Genomic DNA, 15,697 nt, shown 5'->3' on the forward strand with positions numbered 1-15,697 from the left:
GCCTGTACCCCTGCCCCCTGCCCCCTGCCCCCAGCCCCCAGTACCCCACCTATCACAAGTGTTAAAGGAACGTAAATTTTGATTTAAAGCTTTCGTGGCTGCAGGGATTCATATAAGGGAAATAATAAAATTTATATAAATATAAAACAATATTGATATTATTTTATCTTTTCCCTTCTACGTGACTTTACCGAAAGAGCCAAGAATATGTCGAAGGAACGTTGTCAAAGCTCGCAAATCCACCCTGCCCCAGGACGAGAAGGAGTCGCGTTCGCTACGACGCAGAGCGCCGCCCCCTCTGGATCGTAGTTGTCGCTGTGCAGCCTTCTTCAAACGAAACAAAAAAAGGTTCACCGACCACGTCCATTCCCTTGTAACCTTCCGGCGAGGACGTTCATTCATCGCCGGAGGAACAAAGCTTCGTCGGCGGACACACAACGCATCGTGCGGAGGCAATGCCGTTTGGTTTTACTGAACCGTACCACCACCTCCCCCCCGCAACAGCCTCGACTAGTCTCAAGTCTCGTTCTAAGCAGCCCCGCCCCCTGCTTAACTCGCTTGGCCAATTACTTTTCTGTGAGAATGATTTGCACACAGCAGGGAAACCAGAGCACCCAGAGAACCCGCCTCCCCCCCCAACTCGCAAACTCCTCTGACAGACAGCGTCTGCCAGAAGAAATCAAGCATTAAAAAAAAACCCTACTTGCTGTACTGCCAGCTGCCTGGCACCGCTTCATCATTGCCTTGCAGTCAGACATCTCACACATGAACACCATCACCGCCATCACCACCGTCGTCATCGCTCCGTCTGCGCGTGACCCGCCAACCCCCACCACTCAGTGGCTGACCTATGACCTATTGGCATGCGAACACCTAGGTCACCTACCTGTTGCTGCCGTATGGAACTTTGTAGATTGTTGGTATCAGCGGCTGTTGCTGCTGCTGTTGCTGCTGTTGCTGCAGCTGCTGCTGCTGTTGCAGCTGTTGCTGCTGCAGCTGCTGCTGTTGCAACAGCAGCTGCTGCTGCTGATACTGCTGCTGCTGCTGCTGCTGCACTTTCGGCTCGTGAGCGGCGTTCCCGGCTGGCACGAGGCCCGGCAGCGACACTAGCGAGAGGCGCGGCCCGAGCGGGAGGCCCGGGACGATCGACGCAGCGGCGGCGGCGGCGGTGGCGGCGGGCGGCGCGATCTGCGCCAGCGTCTGCGGCGCCTGCATCATCTGCCCCTCGGCCGGCCTCTCCCGCGGGCGCTCGCAGATGACCGCCGTCACCGTGGAGACGGACGGCGCGCACTGCAGAGCCGCCGGGGCCGCCCCGCGCGCCACCGCCGGCATCGCGGCCGAAACGGACGGCGGCAACATCGTCTCGTGCTGCTGCTGCTGCTGCTTTTGATGAAGCACGTGCAGGTGCTGCTGCTGCTGCTGCTGGTGGTGGTGCGACGCAGCGTGGTGGTGCGCCTGGTGGTGGGGCGGCGGCGGGTGGTGGTGGTGGTGATGCGCTGCGGCGGGGTGGTGTTGCGGCTGGCCCTGCAGCTGGTGGTGGGCACGCTGGGCCAGGTGCTGCAGCATCTGTGGCTGGCCCGGCGCGGTCGAGCAGGAGGAGGGCGGCCGCGCCGGCTCCGGCGAGGGCGGCTCGGCGTAGGGGGCGTACGTCCCGACGCGCGACGACGCCGTCATGGACGAGGTGGCCGCCGAAGCGGCCGCCGCCGCCGCCGCTGCCGACGCCGCCGCCGCGGCCTTGCAAGCGTGGAACGGCGAGACGGTGGGGCAGGTCTCCTCGATGCCGCTGCCCCCGTCTCGCTGCAGGACGTTGCGGCGGTTGCGAGAGCGCACCCAGCTGCGGTGCGGGCGAGCGTGCAGAGCGGGCAGTCAGGTGGGCGAGCAGAAGCCCCATGTCCGACGGTTGCAGGGCAGGGCAGAGGAGGGGGTGACGGGTGAGAGGTTGAGAGGGCGAGGGAGATCGGGGCAGTGGTTGAGAGGTGAGGGGTCACAGTCGCGGTGGGAAAGAAGAGAAGTGAAAGGAGCGGTGGATGAGTGGGCAGGAGGAGGTGGGGTGATGCGATGAGGTGGTGGAGAGAGGAATACGGAGGTTTGTGGAGAGGGTGCCATTGTGGGTGGTGGAGGAGAGAGTTGGCAGGGATGACACAAGGAGAGCGGGACAAGGAGGTGGTGGAGACGGTGGCGTGATGATGATGATGATGGATAGAGTGGACAGGCGATGAAGAAGATATCAGCGGTTACACTTTCTTCCGTTGTCTTCAATCGTTTTAAAGAAGACGACTGGTTTCACAGAGTGCCAGCGAGCGTTGGGGAAATAAGTCCCCGTGAGTCTAGCAGATAAACATCGCGACCAGATCATCGTTCAGCACCTGTCCTCGGGTACCACGCGGTGCTGTTTATTACAAAACTCATGAGAAAGTTTCCTAAAGCCGATTTCCGGAAGAAACGTCTGCTGAATAAGGGACGTTTGCCCTGTAGTAGTTTTCGAAATAGCTATCATTGTTATAATAGCCAATGATTGGAACGAGTCCCTCTATGACATAATGGAGGATTTTATAACCAACATTAATAAAGTGTAATTAAGAATAAGCTTGCCCTGTGATAACGTTTGATTATAATGCTGTATGTGATAGATTTGTATCAAGCTCTGTAGTGTTTCCCACAATAATTTTTTTCCATTTTTACGTAATCGATAAGCTAGCAACAATCGTATTTGAAATAAAAAACGGGAATAAATACTACATCATCATTAAGGGTGTAATGATTCATTAATAAAGGTGTGTAACTATTCACCCCATGACAATTCAATGAATTATGAAGATTTTGTGTCACGATTCGATTCAATAATATATTTATTACAGTGGTGAATTGTAGCGCCTCTTGTGATGCATGCCAATCTAACATTGAATATTAAAAACATCGACCGTTAGACACAAGAATCGATGCGTCTACCGTGAGCTGACGAATTAACATTAATTGATGAACGTATGTATCGTCACTCTGATAATAATCATCGTAACGACCATCACCTGGTTCGCAGGACAACAGCAGCAGCAATGACCACGAAGCTGATGGAGCAAATGCTGACGATGGTGGTGACCTGGCGCGCAGTGAGACCTAAAGGGAACACACGCAGCCATTCAGAACCATGAACAGGAAACCCATACGGCCATTCAGCACCATGGACAGGGAACACACATAGGCGTTCAGCACCAAGAACATAGAACACACACGGCCGTTCAGCCCCATGGACAGCGAATACACAGAGCTATTCAGCACCATGGAAATGAAATCCACACAGCCATTCAGCACCATGGACAGGGAACACAACCGGCCGTTCAGCCCCATGGACAGCGAATACACAAAGCCTTTCAGATCCATGGACAGGAACACACACGGTCATCTGTGAAACTACTGGACATCTGTGAGACAGAGCTTCATAGCTCATCAGATTTCTCCAGTATAAATATATATACAGTATTCTGATTCTGCCATTCAGAACCATGGTCAGTGAACACAGAGAAGGCAACCACAAGATATGACGCAATTTATTAGGTTGTGTTAGGTATTTGCATTGCAACGTGGACCTTCACGTTAAATAGCGGATCTTAGGATATTACATGTTTTCAGCTCACCAGCATTGGCCCAAGCAAACTTGACTGCTGATGAAACACAGTATTCCGACATTGTACACTCTCAGACAACTATGTGGTTGACGCGAAGTATAAAAATGTATGCACTTGTTATGTGGAGGGACAGATACACGAAGGAGATATATTGTCTGCTCATTTCTTTTGCTGGTTGATTGGATAGTCTGGGGCCTGACTTTGAAAGCAAGCACAGACTGTAAAAAATTGTTTCTTTTGAAGTGGAGTAATGTGCTGCAGCCGAACTATGGCATACGTTGTATTCAAATTACACTTCTCATTATACCATAATGTAGCTTTTTACCAATTTACCCAGATACTCCTGATTGTGCTAAATCTTTGAAGACAATCAGGATTGCGCTTGCACATTGCCAGAGTGCACTATTAGCTCGCCTGTTATACAGGTGGTCGTGGGTTCGATTCCTACCCTGACGCCTGCATATTTGGCGTTTGTACGTTATCCCCGTGGTCATGTGGATTTTTCTCTGAGTCCTCCCGTTTTTCCCTCCACGTTTAGAAACATGCATTTAGAGTATTTGGCAACTATAAATTTCCACATGATGATAAACCACATTGTTGAGCTATCATTTGTGGCCAGGTTACTTCTGAAACAAAGCCATATAGTTCAGTGGGCCTTACCTGGTGATAAAAAAGTCATATAGTTTAAATAACGTATTGTGCGTGCATTTATTCCAGAAGAACCCGATGAGCTATGGAGCTTTGTGTCTCGCACGGTTGTCCATCCATGGGTAGGGGTCGGCAAGGGGGGAACATTGCAGAGGGAGTTGCGCGCTGGAGTCTCAACGACACGCCAGCATCCTTGGAAAGTGGCGCCCCACCACGAAAATTGCACAGATCCGCTCGGGCTATTAATCGCCTTTGACCAAGGCAGTTAGGCAGCAGTAGCAGCCGTGCGTGTCCTGTGTTGGTGGCAGCAGTGGCGGCGCTATGTGTTCCTGTTGTGGCTTCATGGAACACGAGCGAGCCTTTATTTTCCACGGAACAGCTGAGAAATATTGACGCCTCTTTTGTTATGCAGCGTGGCAGATATGGCTGCTGTTACACGTTGCATCCAATCCAATTTGCAAGAAATCTCTTTCTTTTCTTGATAGGTATATATATATTTTTTTACAACAGAGTGTTTTTTTTTTTGAAAGAAATTGTAAGCAGAACAGTTTATGCACACTATTTATTGTAGCTAAACACACGCTCAGTTCTTCTTGGTTATTTCGGTAAAGTCACGTAGAAGGAAAATAAAAAAAATAAAAAACATAATAAAATAATTCTCACGACGTTTCGGCCACAATGCAAGCAGCCGTCTTCAGGTGGAGAACAGGTCTGTCGAGAAGGCAGAGTCTGAATGACAGACCTGTTCTCCACCTGAAGACGGCTGCTTGCGTTGTGGCCGAAACGTCGTGAGAATTATTTTATTATGTTTTTATTTTTATTATTTTATTATTTTCCTTCTACGTGACTTTACCGAAAGAACCAAGAAGATGAATCCCTGCAGTCACGAAAGCTTTAAATCGAAACACGCTCAGTTATTATGAAAGTGGTGTCAAGGTGGCATGATGACATTTGGGAAATGATCATCCTCTTATAGACTGAGTCACTCGTACACACTACACGTGACAGTGGCAGGGCCCGCTCTATCTTTCATTATTTAAGGCAACAGCTCTGGCTGGATGGTGGGACAGTTGAAGGAATGTTAAGAGCAGTAGCATTGATTTATATATTTACGTAGACATCGGTAAGTGGCAAGATTATTGTTCATGGGACGCATTGCATTTTTGAGGGCACAATGCTGAAATATGCACACGGATAGATTCAATACTCTTTTTCTGTATTTCCATCTTATGGCCTAAATAGAGGACAACAGAGCTTGGAAAATTGTTGGTGGTGACTCATTGGCCAGCTGCCTTTCACCTCGGGATCGAACCCACAACCTCCTGCATATTATGCGAAGTAGCTGACATCTAATCACCGACACAGTGCAGGAGTGAGAATATTTTGAGACTCTGTGGTCTTAATGATAGAACATTAATGCGCAGCATTTGCCAAAGTTCCCGAGGTTTTTTTTTTTTTACCAAATCCAATTATTCTTTTTACTGTGACTAATAAACAAATACATCTAAAAGCAACTTTAAACTGGCTTGCACATCGTCTAGACACCCATCAGACACTGGTCTATCAGTCTATTGTCTAGACACCCATCAGACACTGGTCTATCAGTCTATTGTCTAGTCACCCCATCAGACACTGGTCTATCAGTCTATTGTCTAGACACCCATCAGACACTGGTCTATCAGTCTATTGTCTAGTCACCCCATCAGACGATGGTCTATCAGTCTATTGTCTAGACACCCCATCAGACACTGGTCTGTCAGTCTATTGTCTAGACACCCCATCAGACGATGGTCTATCAGTCTATTGTCTAGACACCCCATCAGACACTCGTCTGTCAGTCTATTGTCTAGACACCCCATCAGATGCTGGTCTGTCAGTCTATTGTCTAGACACCCCATCAGACACTGGTCTGTCGGTCTATTGTCTAGACACCCTATCAGACGATGGTCTATCAGTCTATTGTCTAGACACCCCATCAGACGATGGTCTATCAGTCTATTGTCTAGACACCCCATCAGACACTGGTCTGTCAGTCTATTGTCTAGACACCCCATCAGATGCTGGTCTGTCAGTCTATTGTCTAGACACCCCATCAGATACTGGTCTATCAGTCTATTGTCTAGACACCCCATCAGACACTGGTCTGTCTGTTTATTGTCTAGACACCCCATCAGACACTGGTCTGTCAGTCTATTGTCTAGACACCCCATCAGACACTGGTCTATCAGTCTATTGTCTAGACACCCCATCAGATGCTGGTCTATCAGTCTATTGTCTAGACACCCATCAGATGCTGGTCTATCAGTCTATTGTCTAGACACCCATCAGATGCTGGTCTATCAGTCTATTGTCTAGACACCCCATCAGATGCTGGTTTATCAGTCTATTGTCTAGACACCCATCAGATACTGGTCTATCAGTCTATTGTCTAGACACCCATCAGATGCTGGTCTATCAGTCTATTGTCTAGACACCCATCAGATGCTGGTCTATCAGTCTATTGTCTAGACACCCCATCAGACACTGGTCTATCAGTCTATTGTCTAGACACCCATCAGATGCTGGTCTATCAGTCTATTGTCTAGACACCCCATCAGATGCTGGTCTGTCAGTCTATTGTCTAGAGACCCCATCAGATGCTGGTCTATCAGTCTATTGTCCAGACACCCCATCAGACACTGGTCTATCAGTCTATTGTCTAGACACCCCATCAGACACTGGTCTGTCAGTCTATTGTCTAGACACCCCATCAGATGCTGGTCTGTCAGTCTATTGTCTAGACACCCCATCAGATACTGGTCTATCAGTCTATTGTCTAGACACCCCATCAGACACTGGTCTGTCTGTTTATTGTCTAGACACCCCATCAGACACTGGTCTGTCAGTCTATTGTCTAGACACCCCATCAGACACTGGTCTATCAGTCTATTGTCTAGACACCCCATCAGATGCTGGTCTATCAGTCTATTGTCTAGACACCCATCAGATGCTGGTCTATCAGTCTATTGTCTAGACACCCATCAGATGCTGGTCTATCAGTCTATTGTCTAGACACCCATCAGATGCTGGTCTATCAGTCTATTGTCTAGACACCCCATCAGACACTGGTCTATCAGTCTATTGTCTAGACACCCATCAGATGCTGGTCTATCAGTCTATTGTCTAGACACCCCATCAGATGCTGGTCTGTCAGTCTATTGTCTAGAGACCCCATCAGATGCTGGTCTATCAGTCTATTGTCCAGACACCCCATCAGACACTGGTCTATCAGTCTATTGTCTAGACACCCCATCAGACACTGGTCTATCAGTCTATTGTCCAGACACCCCATCAGACGCTGGTCTATCAGTCTATTGTCCAGACACCCCATCAGACACTGGTCTATCAGTCTATTGTCTAGACACCCCATCAGACACTGGTCTATCAGTCTATTGTCTAGAGACCCCATCAGACGCTGGTCTATCAGTCTATTGTCCAGACACCCCATCAGACACTGGTCTATCAGTCTATTGTCTAGACACCCCATCAGACACTGGTCTATCAGTCTATTGTCTAGAGACCCCATCAGACGCTGGTCTATCAGTCTATTGTCTAGACACCCCATTAGACACTGGTCTATCAGTCTATTGTCTAGACACCCCATCAGACACTGGTCTGTCAGTCTGTTGTCTAGCGACGCCATTAAACACCAGTCTATTGTTAAGATCCAGTAGCGTCACTGAACAGTTTGTTCAAAACGAAGGAACAGCAGCGGCGTATTGTGGGGTCACCAGGAGAGAAGAAACATTTGCTCAGCTGCATGAAACTACTTAAGTGACATCTTCCCTTACTTTGCAATCTACAGGAGCGTGACTCCTCACGTCCCACATGCCAAGGCGTTTTACGTGTCAAGAAGCTGGTACCTTCAGGGCAGTTATAGGATCTGGGTCGGACAAGAGATGGCTCATAATAGTTGATCGAATGACATCGACTTATGATGAACAAGCTACTCCACCTGGGTATGGTGTCGACTTGATTGCCAAGAGGGCTAGGTGTACGAGTGAGTGGTAGATGGATGGTGGGTGGTTGAGTGAGTGGATGAGTAATTGGGTGAGTGGATGGGTGTGTAAGTGGGTGAGTAGGTAGGTGAGTCGGTGAGTGAGTGGGTCGGTGAGTGGTTGTGTGGAAAAGTGAGCGAGTGGGTTGGTGAGGAGGCAGGTGGATGAGTGAGTGGTTGAGTGAACGGCTGTGTGAGTGATGGATGGGTCAGTGCGCGAGTGGGTGGATACAACTTTCTAGATGTAAAAGTCGCGGTTTTACACTTGTATATATCGTAAGAAATACATTCACTTGATGCTAGGGACCGCTACGTTCATTACAACTTAAAAAACTAAAATCATATTGAATTAACAAACCGAATTGTGAGCAACTTTGAATCTCAACAACTCATCGGTTTGTCACGGCCGCCCTGTGGAGCAACTGAGGCATGCCATGGTAATGTTGAATTTCCATCACTGGCTCAGCATCTCCCCCCGGAGACGAGCGTCGACCAAATGCTCACTCGAGCAGAGGGAGACGCTATTGGTCCGTTACGTGACCTGTTAGGTTACCCATTAGGTGACCCGTTAGGTGACCCATTAGGTGACTCATTAGGTTATCCGTGAGGTGACCCATTAGGTGACCCATTAGGTGAGCCGTTAGGTGACTCATTCGGTGACCCATTACGTTACCCGTGAGGTGACCCATTAGGTGAACCGTTAGGTGACTCATTCGGTGACCGTGAGGTGACCCATTATGTTACCCGTGAGGTGACCCATTAGGTGACCCATTAGGTGAGCCGTTAGGTGACTCATTAGGTGACCCATTAGGTGAGCAGTTAGGTGACTTATTTGGTGACCCATTATGTTACCCGTGAGGTGACCCATTAGGTGACCCATTAGGCGAGCCGTTAGGTGACTCATTAGGTGACCCATTAGGTGAGCAGTTAGGTGACTTATTTGGTGACCCATTATGTTACCCGTGAGGTGACCCATTAGGTGACCCATTAGGTGACCCATTAGGTGACCCATTAGGTGAGCCGTTAGGTGACTCATTCGGTGACCGTGAGGTGACCCATTACGTGACCCATTAGGTGAGCCATTAGGTGATCCATTAGGTGAGTCGTTAGGTGACTCATTCGGTGACCCATTACGTTACCCGTGAGGTGACCCATTAGGTGACTCATTAGGTGAGCAGTTAGGTGGCTCATTAGGTGACCCATTAGGTGAGCCGTTAGGTGACATATTAGATGAGCTATTAGAGGACTCATTAGGTGACCCATTAGGTGACTCATTAGGTAACGCATTAGGTTATCCATGAGGTGACCCATTAGGTGACCCATTAGGTGAGCCGTTAGGTGACTCATTCGGTGAGCAGTTAGTTGGCTCATTACGTGACTCATTAGGTTAGCTGTTAGGTGACTCATTAGTTGACCCATTAGGTGAGCCGTTAGGTGACATATTAGATGAGCTATTAGGGGACTCGTTAGGTGACCCATTAGGTGACCCATTAGGTGACATGTTCGGTGACCCGTTAGATGACCCGTTAAGTGACCCATTTGGTGACCCATGATCGGCTCGCTTGTCTTCCAAGCCGGCCCTGCCGGGCGCCATGAGGCTCGCTGCCCCCCGATGCTGCCCTGCTGAATTCTGGCGGCGGCAGCATCAGCGGCAACTCCGATGACAACAGCAATGACAATGACAGCAATCCTGCCCACACCCTGTCAGCACTTTACCAGCACTTAAGGACATTTGCCTTCGTTTAGAGAAGCCCACCCTTGCAGCTTTATTGCGAGTACTTCATTATTATACTTCGTATAATACAAGGCTGGTTTTCTTAGTTTTTGCTGCGTGCCTACGCTCACAACATCTGGAGCAACGATTTCTATTTAAAGGACATCGCAAAGGGGGGTGGTGATGACGTTGCCATGACTCAAGGATCCATCATTTGCACGATTCCTTCCTTTCCAGTTTACTCGGTCGACAGACGCCTGCGGCGCACGCAGTTTTACCGCTGACAGCGATAATTGCCTCCACCGCTTCCATCGCCACCACCGCAACCACCGGCTCTACCGCAACCATCGCAACCACCAGCTCCACCACCACGAACTCCTCCATCGCTTCTACCGCCACCACCGCAACCACCGCCACAACCGCAATCATCATCATCATCGCAACCACCGGCTACACCACCACCACAACCACCGCAACCACCACCACCGCCACCACAGCCTCCACCACAACCACCGCCACCACTGCCACTACCCCCTCCAGCACCACCACCACCACCCTCGGATTTCATGCCTTGCACCAACACCAGGGCGCTTACGTTAGCCGTGCACTGTTCCTTCGAGGACCCTGTTACTCATTCCAGGCACTGTTGGTGGGGGTTTTTTGTGGTCGTTTCATCTCCGTCGCCGCGACTCCTTCTGTGATCATGCAGCACCACCATGGGCGGATGTCCCACGTAGAACAGCGGGGCTGTTCTACGTGGTATGTATCTCTATGGGTCTCTATGTAAAATAGCCAGGTATCTTGGCTACTAAAAATGGCACCATCGTCTGCGTTACAAACCAAGTAACCTTCACAAGTGCGCTCCCCGTTATGATCACAGTTCACAATGCCCCCGATCGGTGCGCTCTCCGCGGAGGAGTTACAACGTGGCAGTTTGGTGAATTTTGTTTGATTTGCAGGTGTCAGCAAGAAGGGATGCGGTTCGATCCCTGGTCCCAGTGCCCTTTCTGCATGGAATTTACATTTTCTTCCCCTGTTCAGCATGGGTTTCCTCTGGCTTCTTCAGTTTCCTCCCAGAGCTAAGAATAAATATATAAAACCACGTACGATGTAACTGCTGTGGTATTTGCCCAAACATCCCAAAGCTGAACGATTGCAGTGGACATCTCCCCCCATTTACGTCGTTTCGCACATACGTCATCACTTGATTATAAACACCGTGAACCCCGATTTGCTGTCGCCTCAAACCCCACACGCTCACGTCACTGACGGCATCGTCATCCGTCCCTTCTCTCAGCCGGTCCTCCTCCACCACCCACTACTGCCCCGTAAATCGCCTCGACGTACAAATACGTCGTTTCGATATTCGTCGCTGCAACTTTCAGAAACGCGTTGCCCCTCCATGGACGTACACAGCGGGGTAATTTACTCTGCTTGTGCACGGCTCCAGTGGTGTCGCGTGCGCAGCAAAAGCATCGCCCTCTGCCGTGAGCAACTCTCCCCACCGCCCCCCCCCCCTCACCTAGGGCTCGGTGAGGCCGTGACGCAGAGCCTCTGGCAAACGCCGCCACCCCGTGAATGAACGAACGAATGAAAGGCAAGCGGATGAAGAAGCAAGCGGATGAAGAAGCACGCTGCAGCACCGCACCTCCGATTAGCACGGTTGGCTACGTGCGGACACGTGGGTGAAGTTCAACATGAATGCATACATATGCAGAGCCAGAGTGTTGTCGAGATGCATTCTGAGGATTCAGATCTCACCTTGATGGGGGGAACTCAGAGCTCCGGGAATGCATTATTAATGAGCAATAAAGCTCGCTGCAAACGCGCGCGATTGTTCAATGACTTATTAATAACAGCTCGGCAGATTTGTTTATCGTGGAGTGGGAAGCGCGCGCAACTATTAAGCGGCGGTGCTTCTGGGTCGTTTGGAAGTTGACTTGAGAGCCGCGCGCAAATGACAGCATAGAGTTGATGAGAGCCGGGGGATGGGGAGGGGGTGGGGGTGGTGAGGGTGATGGAGGTAGAAAGAATTACACTCGCTTGAAAATGATGAAATGTCCTTCGCGAAAAATAAACGTTGATGTTTTGCAACCCCCGCCACCCACCCCCCCTCCACAAATAAATATATAAATGGCGTTCACAATTTCTCCCCCCCAAAAAAGTGGTGCCGCACACTGGCGCGGCAATCGAGATGGTGAGGTTTGGCGACGGCGCTTTGCGAACGAGAACAGAGTGTTGATCTCTGCGCATCTCATGCGACGGGTGCCATCGAGGCCGGCGGCAGCGCACGGCCGCGCATAGAGGACGGGGGAGGAGCGTAGAGAGATCGGGGCGACTGGGAGTGGCTCGGAGGGCACTGCGCCGAGCTTGGGACCTTCACGATTGAGGATCTGGTGTTCGGATCCGAGCCGTCGCCGAACTTGTTTAGAATTATAAAACTGGTCAACAACAAAAAAAACATTATTTTTCTGGCCTGGACTTTTGCAGCTTTTTTTGACTAATTTCAGGGTGCTGATTCCAAATCTGATCTCAGATTTGCTCTATCACATCTCATTTTTATGCTATCGGCATACCCCATTTTCATTGATTTTACCCGAAATTAACTCTGCCACTTATGATTGCAAGTTGTTGCGAGTCAGTGACTGCTTTAGTGTTAAAATATAGTGCTGTATTTTTAGGATAGTGTGTTTAGAATATCATTTTATGTACATATCCACATTTATTTAATATTTTTCTTCTGCAGTTTTTATTGAAAATGCAATATTTGATATCTCAAATATTGCATGGAATCAGTACCCCAAAATTACCTTAAAACCGTTGGAATACCTTATGCCAGAAAAAGTGTGTTGACCAGTGTAATTCAAGTGTAGAAATGTGCATGCCTCTTTAAAGAGATGGGTTTTCAAAGCAGACTTAAATATATCTACCGACTCTGATTGCCGGATTTCAAGTGGCAAGGCGTTCCATAGCTTGGGTGCCACGCTATCAAAAGCCTAATAACCATAAGGGTGCAACAAAAACTCCGACACACATTCGTCAACAACACTGCCATTATTGATCATTTGTAATGGACGTTGTTGGGTAAGATCGCGTGAATATCAATGTGTCGTTTAACCTGCCAACACCCGACACAGCCAATTAGTAAGGTTTGTCACGCAAACAAAACGTGGCAATTAGTTACGAGTTCAGCACACCGGTTGTCCATTGGAGAGTAAACCCACGACATTGAAAAAGCCTACATGAGAAAATAAAAAGGGATCCTTGCCCAAAACGTTAGTCTTGGACAATGGCCTCCAGCCCGCCCCCTCGCCCCCTTCCTGGATCCGAATGATTTTTTAACTCGACCGATCGTCACCGACCCGTCACGGTGACTCTGCGGACGCGGCGCATCTCACCGCTGGAGCGCGCCGCTCCGCCAGGCGTCCTGTCTACGGCGATGTCCTTGCCCCGCCCCCAGTCCACGTTCGCCGGCGTGCGGATCCGCACCGGCGACGTCGTCCCTTCTCCCCGTCTGCCGTCGCCATCGCCGTCTCCTCCCGTCCCCGCCTCCTCCTCCTCCTCCTCGCTCTCGCCGTGCTCGTTCACCTTCCTGCCATCGTCGCTCCCACGTCTGTCCCCAGTCTCCGTCGTCGTCGCCGTCGCCGCCGGCACCGCCGACGCCGCCGCCGCCGCCGCCGCCATCCCGCCGACCGGGCTCGGCAAATCCTCCCCGTCCTCGATCGAAGACAGGTCCTCGTCCGCAGCCGTGGGGCCCCACTCCACCGTGCCGTTGTACGTCGTCGTTTCGGCTTCGCCGATGCCGCCCCTCCAGCCGCCGCCGGCTCCCAAGTATTCCGGGGCCTCCGTCGGGGCCTTCCGGGGCGGCCGAGGTTTGGGCCGGCCGGTCGATGTCCCCCGCCGAGTCAGTCGGCGACGACGACGACGCTGCCGCTGCTGCTGCCGCTGCGGCCGCCGCCGTGCGATCGTCGTCCGGTGCGGCGCTATCACCGCCGCGGTTGCCGTTGCCGTCGATGGCGCTTTGGAAATGACGGCACCCGGAGAATCCTGCCTTGCCCGCGGCAACACCGGCAGAGTGACCGACCGCGTCCACCGCCCGTTCACACTCTCGCTGCCCAACCCAGGGAACAACACCGCCGCCGCCGGTGCCACCGTCCATCGAGCTGCTGGCCACCGGTGCACAGCGTTGCTGTGAACTGGGCCGGTGGGGAACGCCATCCGGTTAGCGGCATCGCTTTCTGCCGCCGCTGCACCTTTGGATCCGAGGAGACGCCCCGTGGCTCCGGCGTCCACTGCGCCGCCAGGGCGCCGCTCCGCGGGGTTCACGCTCCGGCCGGGGAAGTCCAACGCGGCGAGCCCCGGCGAGCGCTTCGGTGTCGTCGTCGTCGTTTTCCACCGCGGGCAGACCGGCGCCAGGCATGGGCGGGCGCCAGGTGGCCGCGGGCCCGGAGCGGTGGGAGCGTCCGGGTGGAGCGCGTGAGTGCCGAGGCCAGGCCACGTGGCGGGTGCCAGGCTGACCAGCACCATCCACAGGCCCCATGCCCAGAGCGGCCTCACGCAAGACATCTGTGGGCGGAAAACGGAGTTGCGGTCTTAGAGGAAAGAACGCGGCGCTCGTCACACGTGCACAAGGTGCTGTGCCGCGAGTGAACCACGACACCTCGCCGATCTTGCCGTGGCGCATAAACCATCATCGTGCGAACTCCGGTCATCCTTACAGCAGCGACGTCGGTGGCTTTTGGCAGTCACCACATTGCGCACTTTCAGATGCACTTCTGCAGCCATCTGGAACGCTCTTCCTTCAGATATTAGGAAGCCACTGGAGCCACGCAATATTATATTATCTATATTGACAAACTAATTTCTAATTTCTTTACCACGGCGTCTTGTGTTTCGTTTGTTGTCCTTCCCCCGCACACTCCGATGGGCACAATGTCTCGTCTTCATAGCGCGATAATATTAGATTTTATTACATGACATGAAGTAGGACCGTTGCCCGAAACGTCGTCTGTTATATATATTTTTTTCCCTTTAAGACAACACACACACACACAGACGTATTGAAGAACGTGTCGAGTGTTTGATGCTGTTAGTGTCATCGTGCACCACTGTCAACGCAGCAGCAGCATTACTAAATACTCCGTTTAATAACATAATAATAGTACAGGCTGGAAAACCATGCTGCTTCAAACAGCAATAACAACAACACAAAGAGATGTCAAAACAAAACGGCCTCTGTGCAATATGCAAGCAAAGAAAACAATCGACATTTCCTGACAGCAGCAGTGATGCAGTGGCAGACATCTGTGGACCCGTTTCGTGCTCACTGGGACTCTTCACCGCAGCGTAGGTGAAACCGTTCTAAAGTTGCCTATCCATGCATCACTGCTGCCCGTCAGTTGGGTCACATCCGCCAAAAAGTGGTTGTCCACATGTTATCCATGCCCCTTGCCAACCATTGCTGCCGTTCGGGGTCGCCACCTTTGAGCCATGCAAAACTAGAATGAATCAAGGGCAGAAGAATATCTCACAATACCGGAAGAGGGGGAGAGCTCAACACCAATGCATGGGCTTGTACAACTGATTCTGATCTCCCACGAAGCTCATGGTCCACCCTAAATAGCAGACACAACCCATGGCGGTCGATGCCAAGATACCCGATGGACAAATGGAAAA

At 51.0% G+C, this 15,697-nt stretch overlaps 1 protein-coding gene across 1 annotated transcript in view; it reads right to left on the reverse strand.

Annotated features, from left to right (window-relative positions):
* Nucleotides 1-224: 224 nt before the first annotated feature.
* Nucleotides 225-15,697, reverse strand: part of LOC144945148 (uncharacterized) — a 73,228-nt gene continuing 57,755 nt past the window's right edge. Inside the window, exons 2-5 of the mRNA XM_078873433.1 lie at nt 13,420-14,587; nt 3,027-3,114; nt 980-1,834; nt 225-327 (exon numbers count right to left, since the gene is read on the reverse strand). Of these exons, the coding sequence (XP_078729559.1) occupies nt 225-327; nt 980-1,834; nt 3,027-3,114; nt 13,420-14,587 (2,214 nt within the window). The remainder of the gene's footprint in view (nt 328-979; nt 1,835-3,026; nt 3,115-13,419; nt 14,588-15,697) is intronic.

This window comes from Lampetra fluviatilis, chromosome 36, assembly GCF_964198595.1.
Source record: "Lampetra fluviatilis chromosome 36, kcLamFluv1.1, whole genome shotgun sequence".
In the NCBI taxonomy this organism is placed as follows: domain Eukaryota; kingdom Metazoa; phylum Chordata; class Hyperoartia; order Petromyzontiformes; family Petromyzontidae; genus Lampetra; species Lampetra fluviatilis.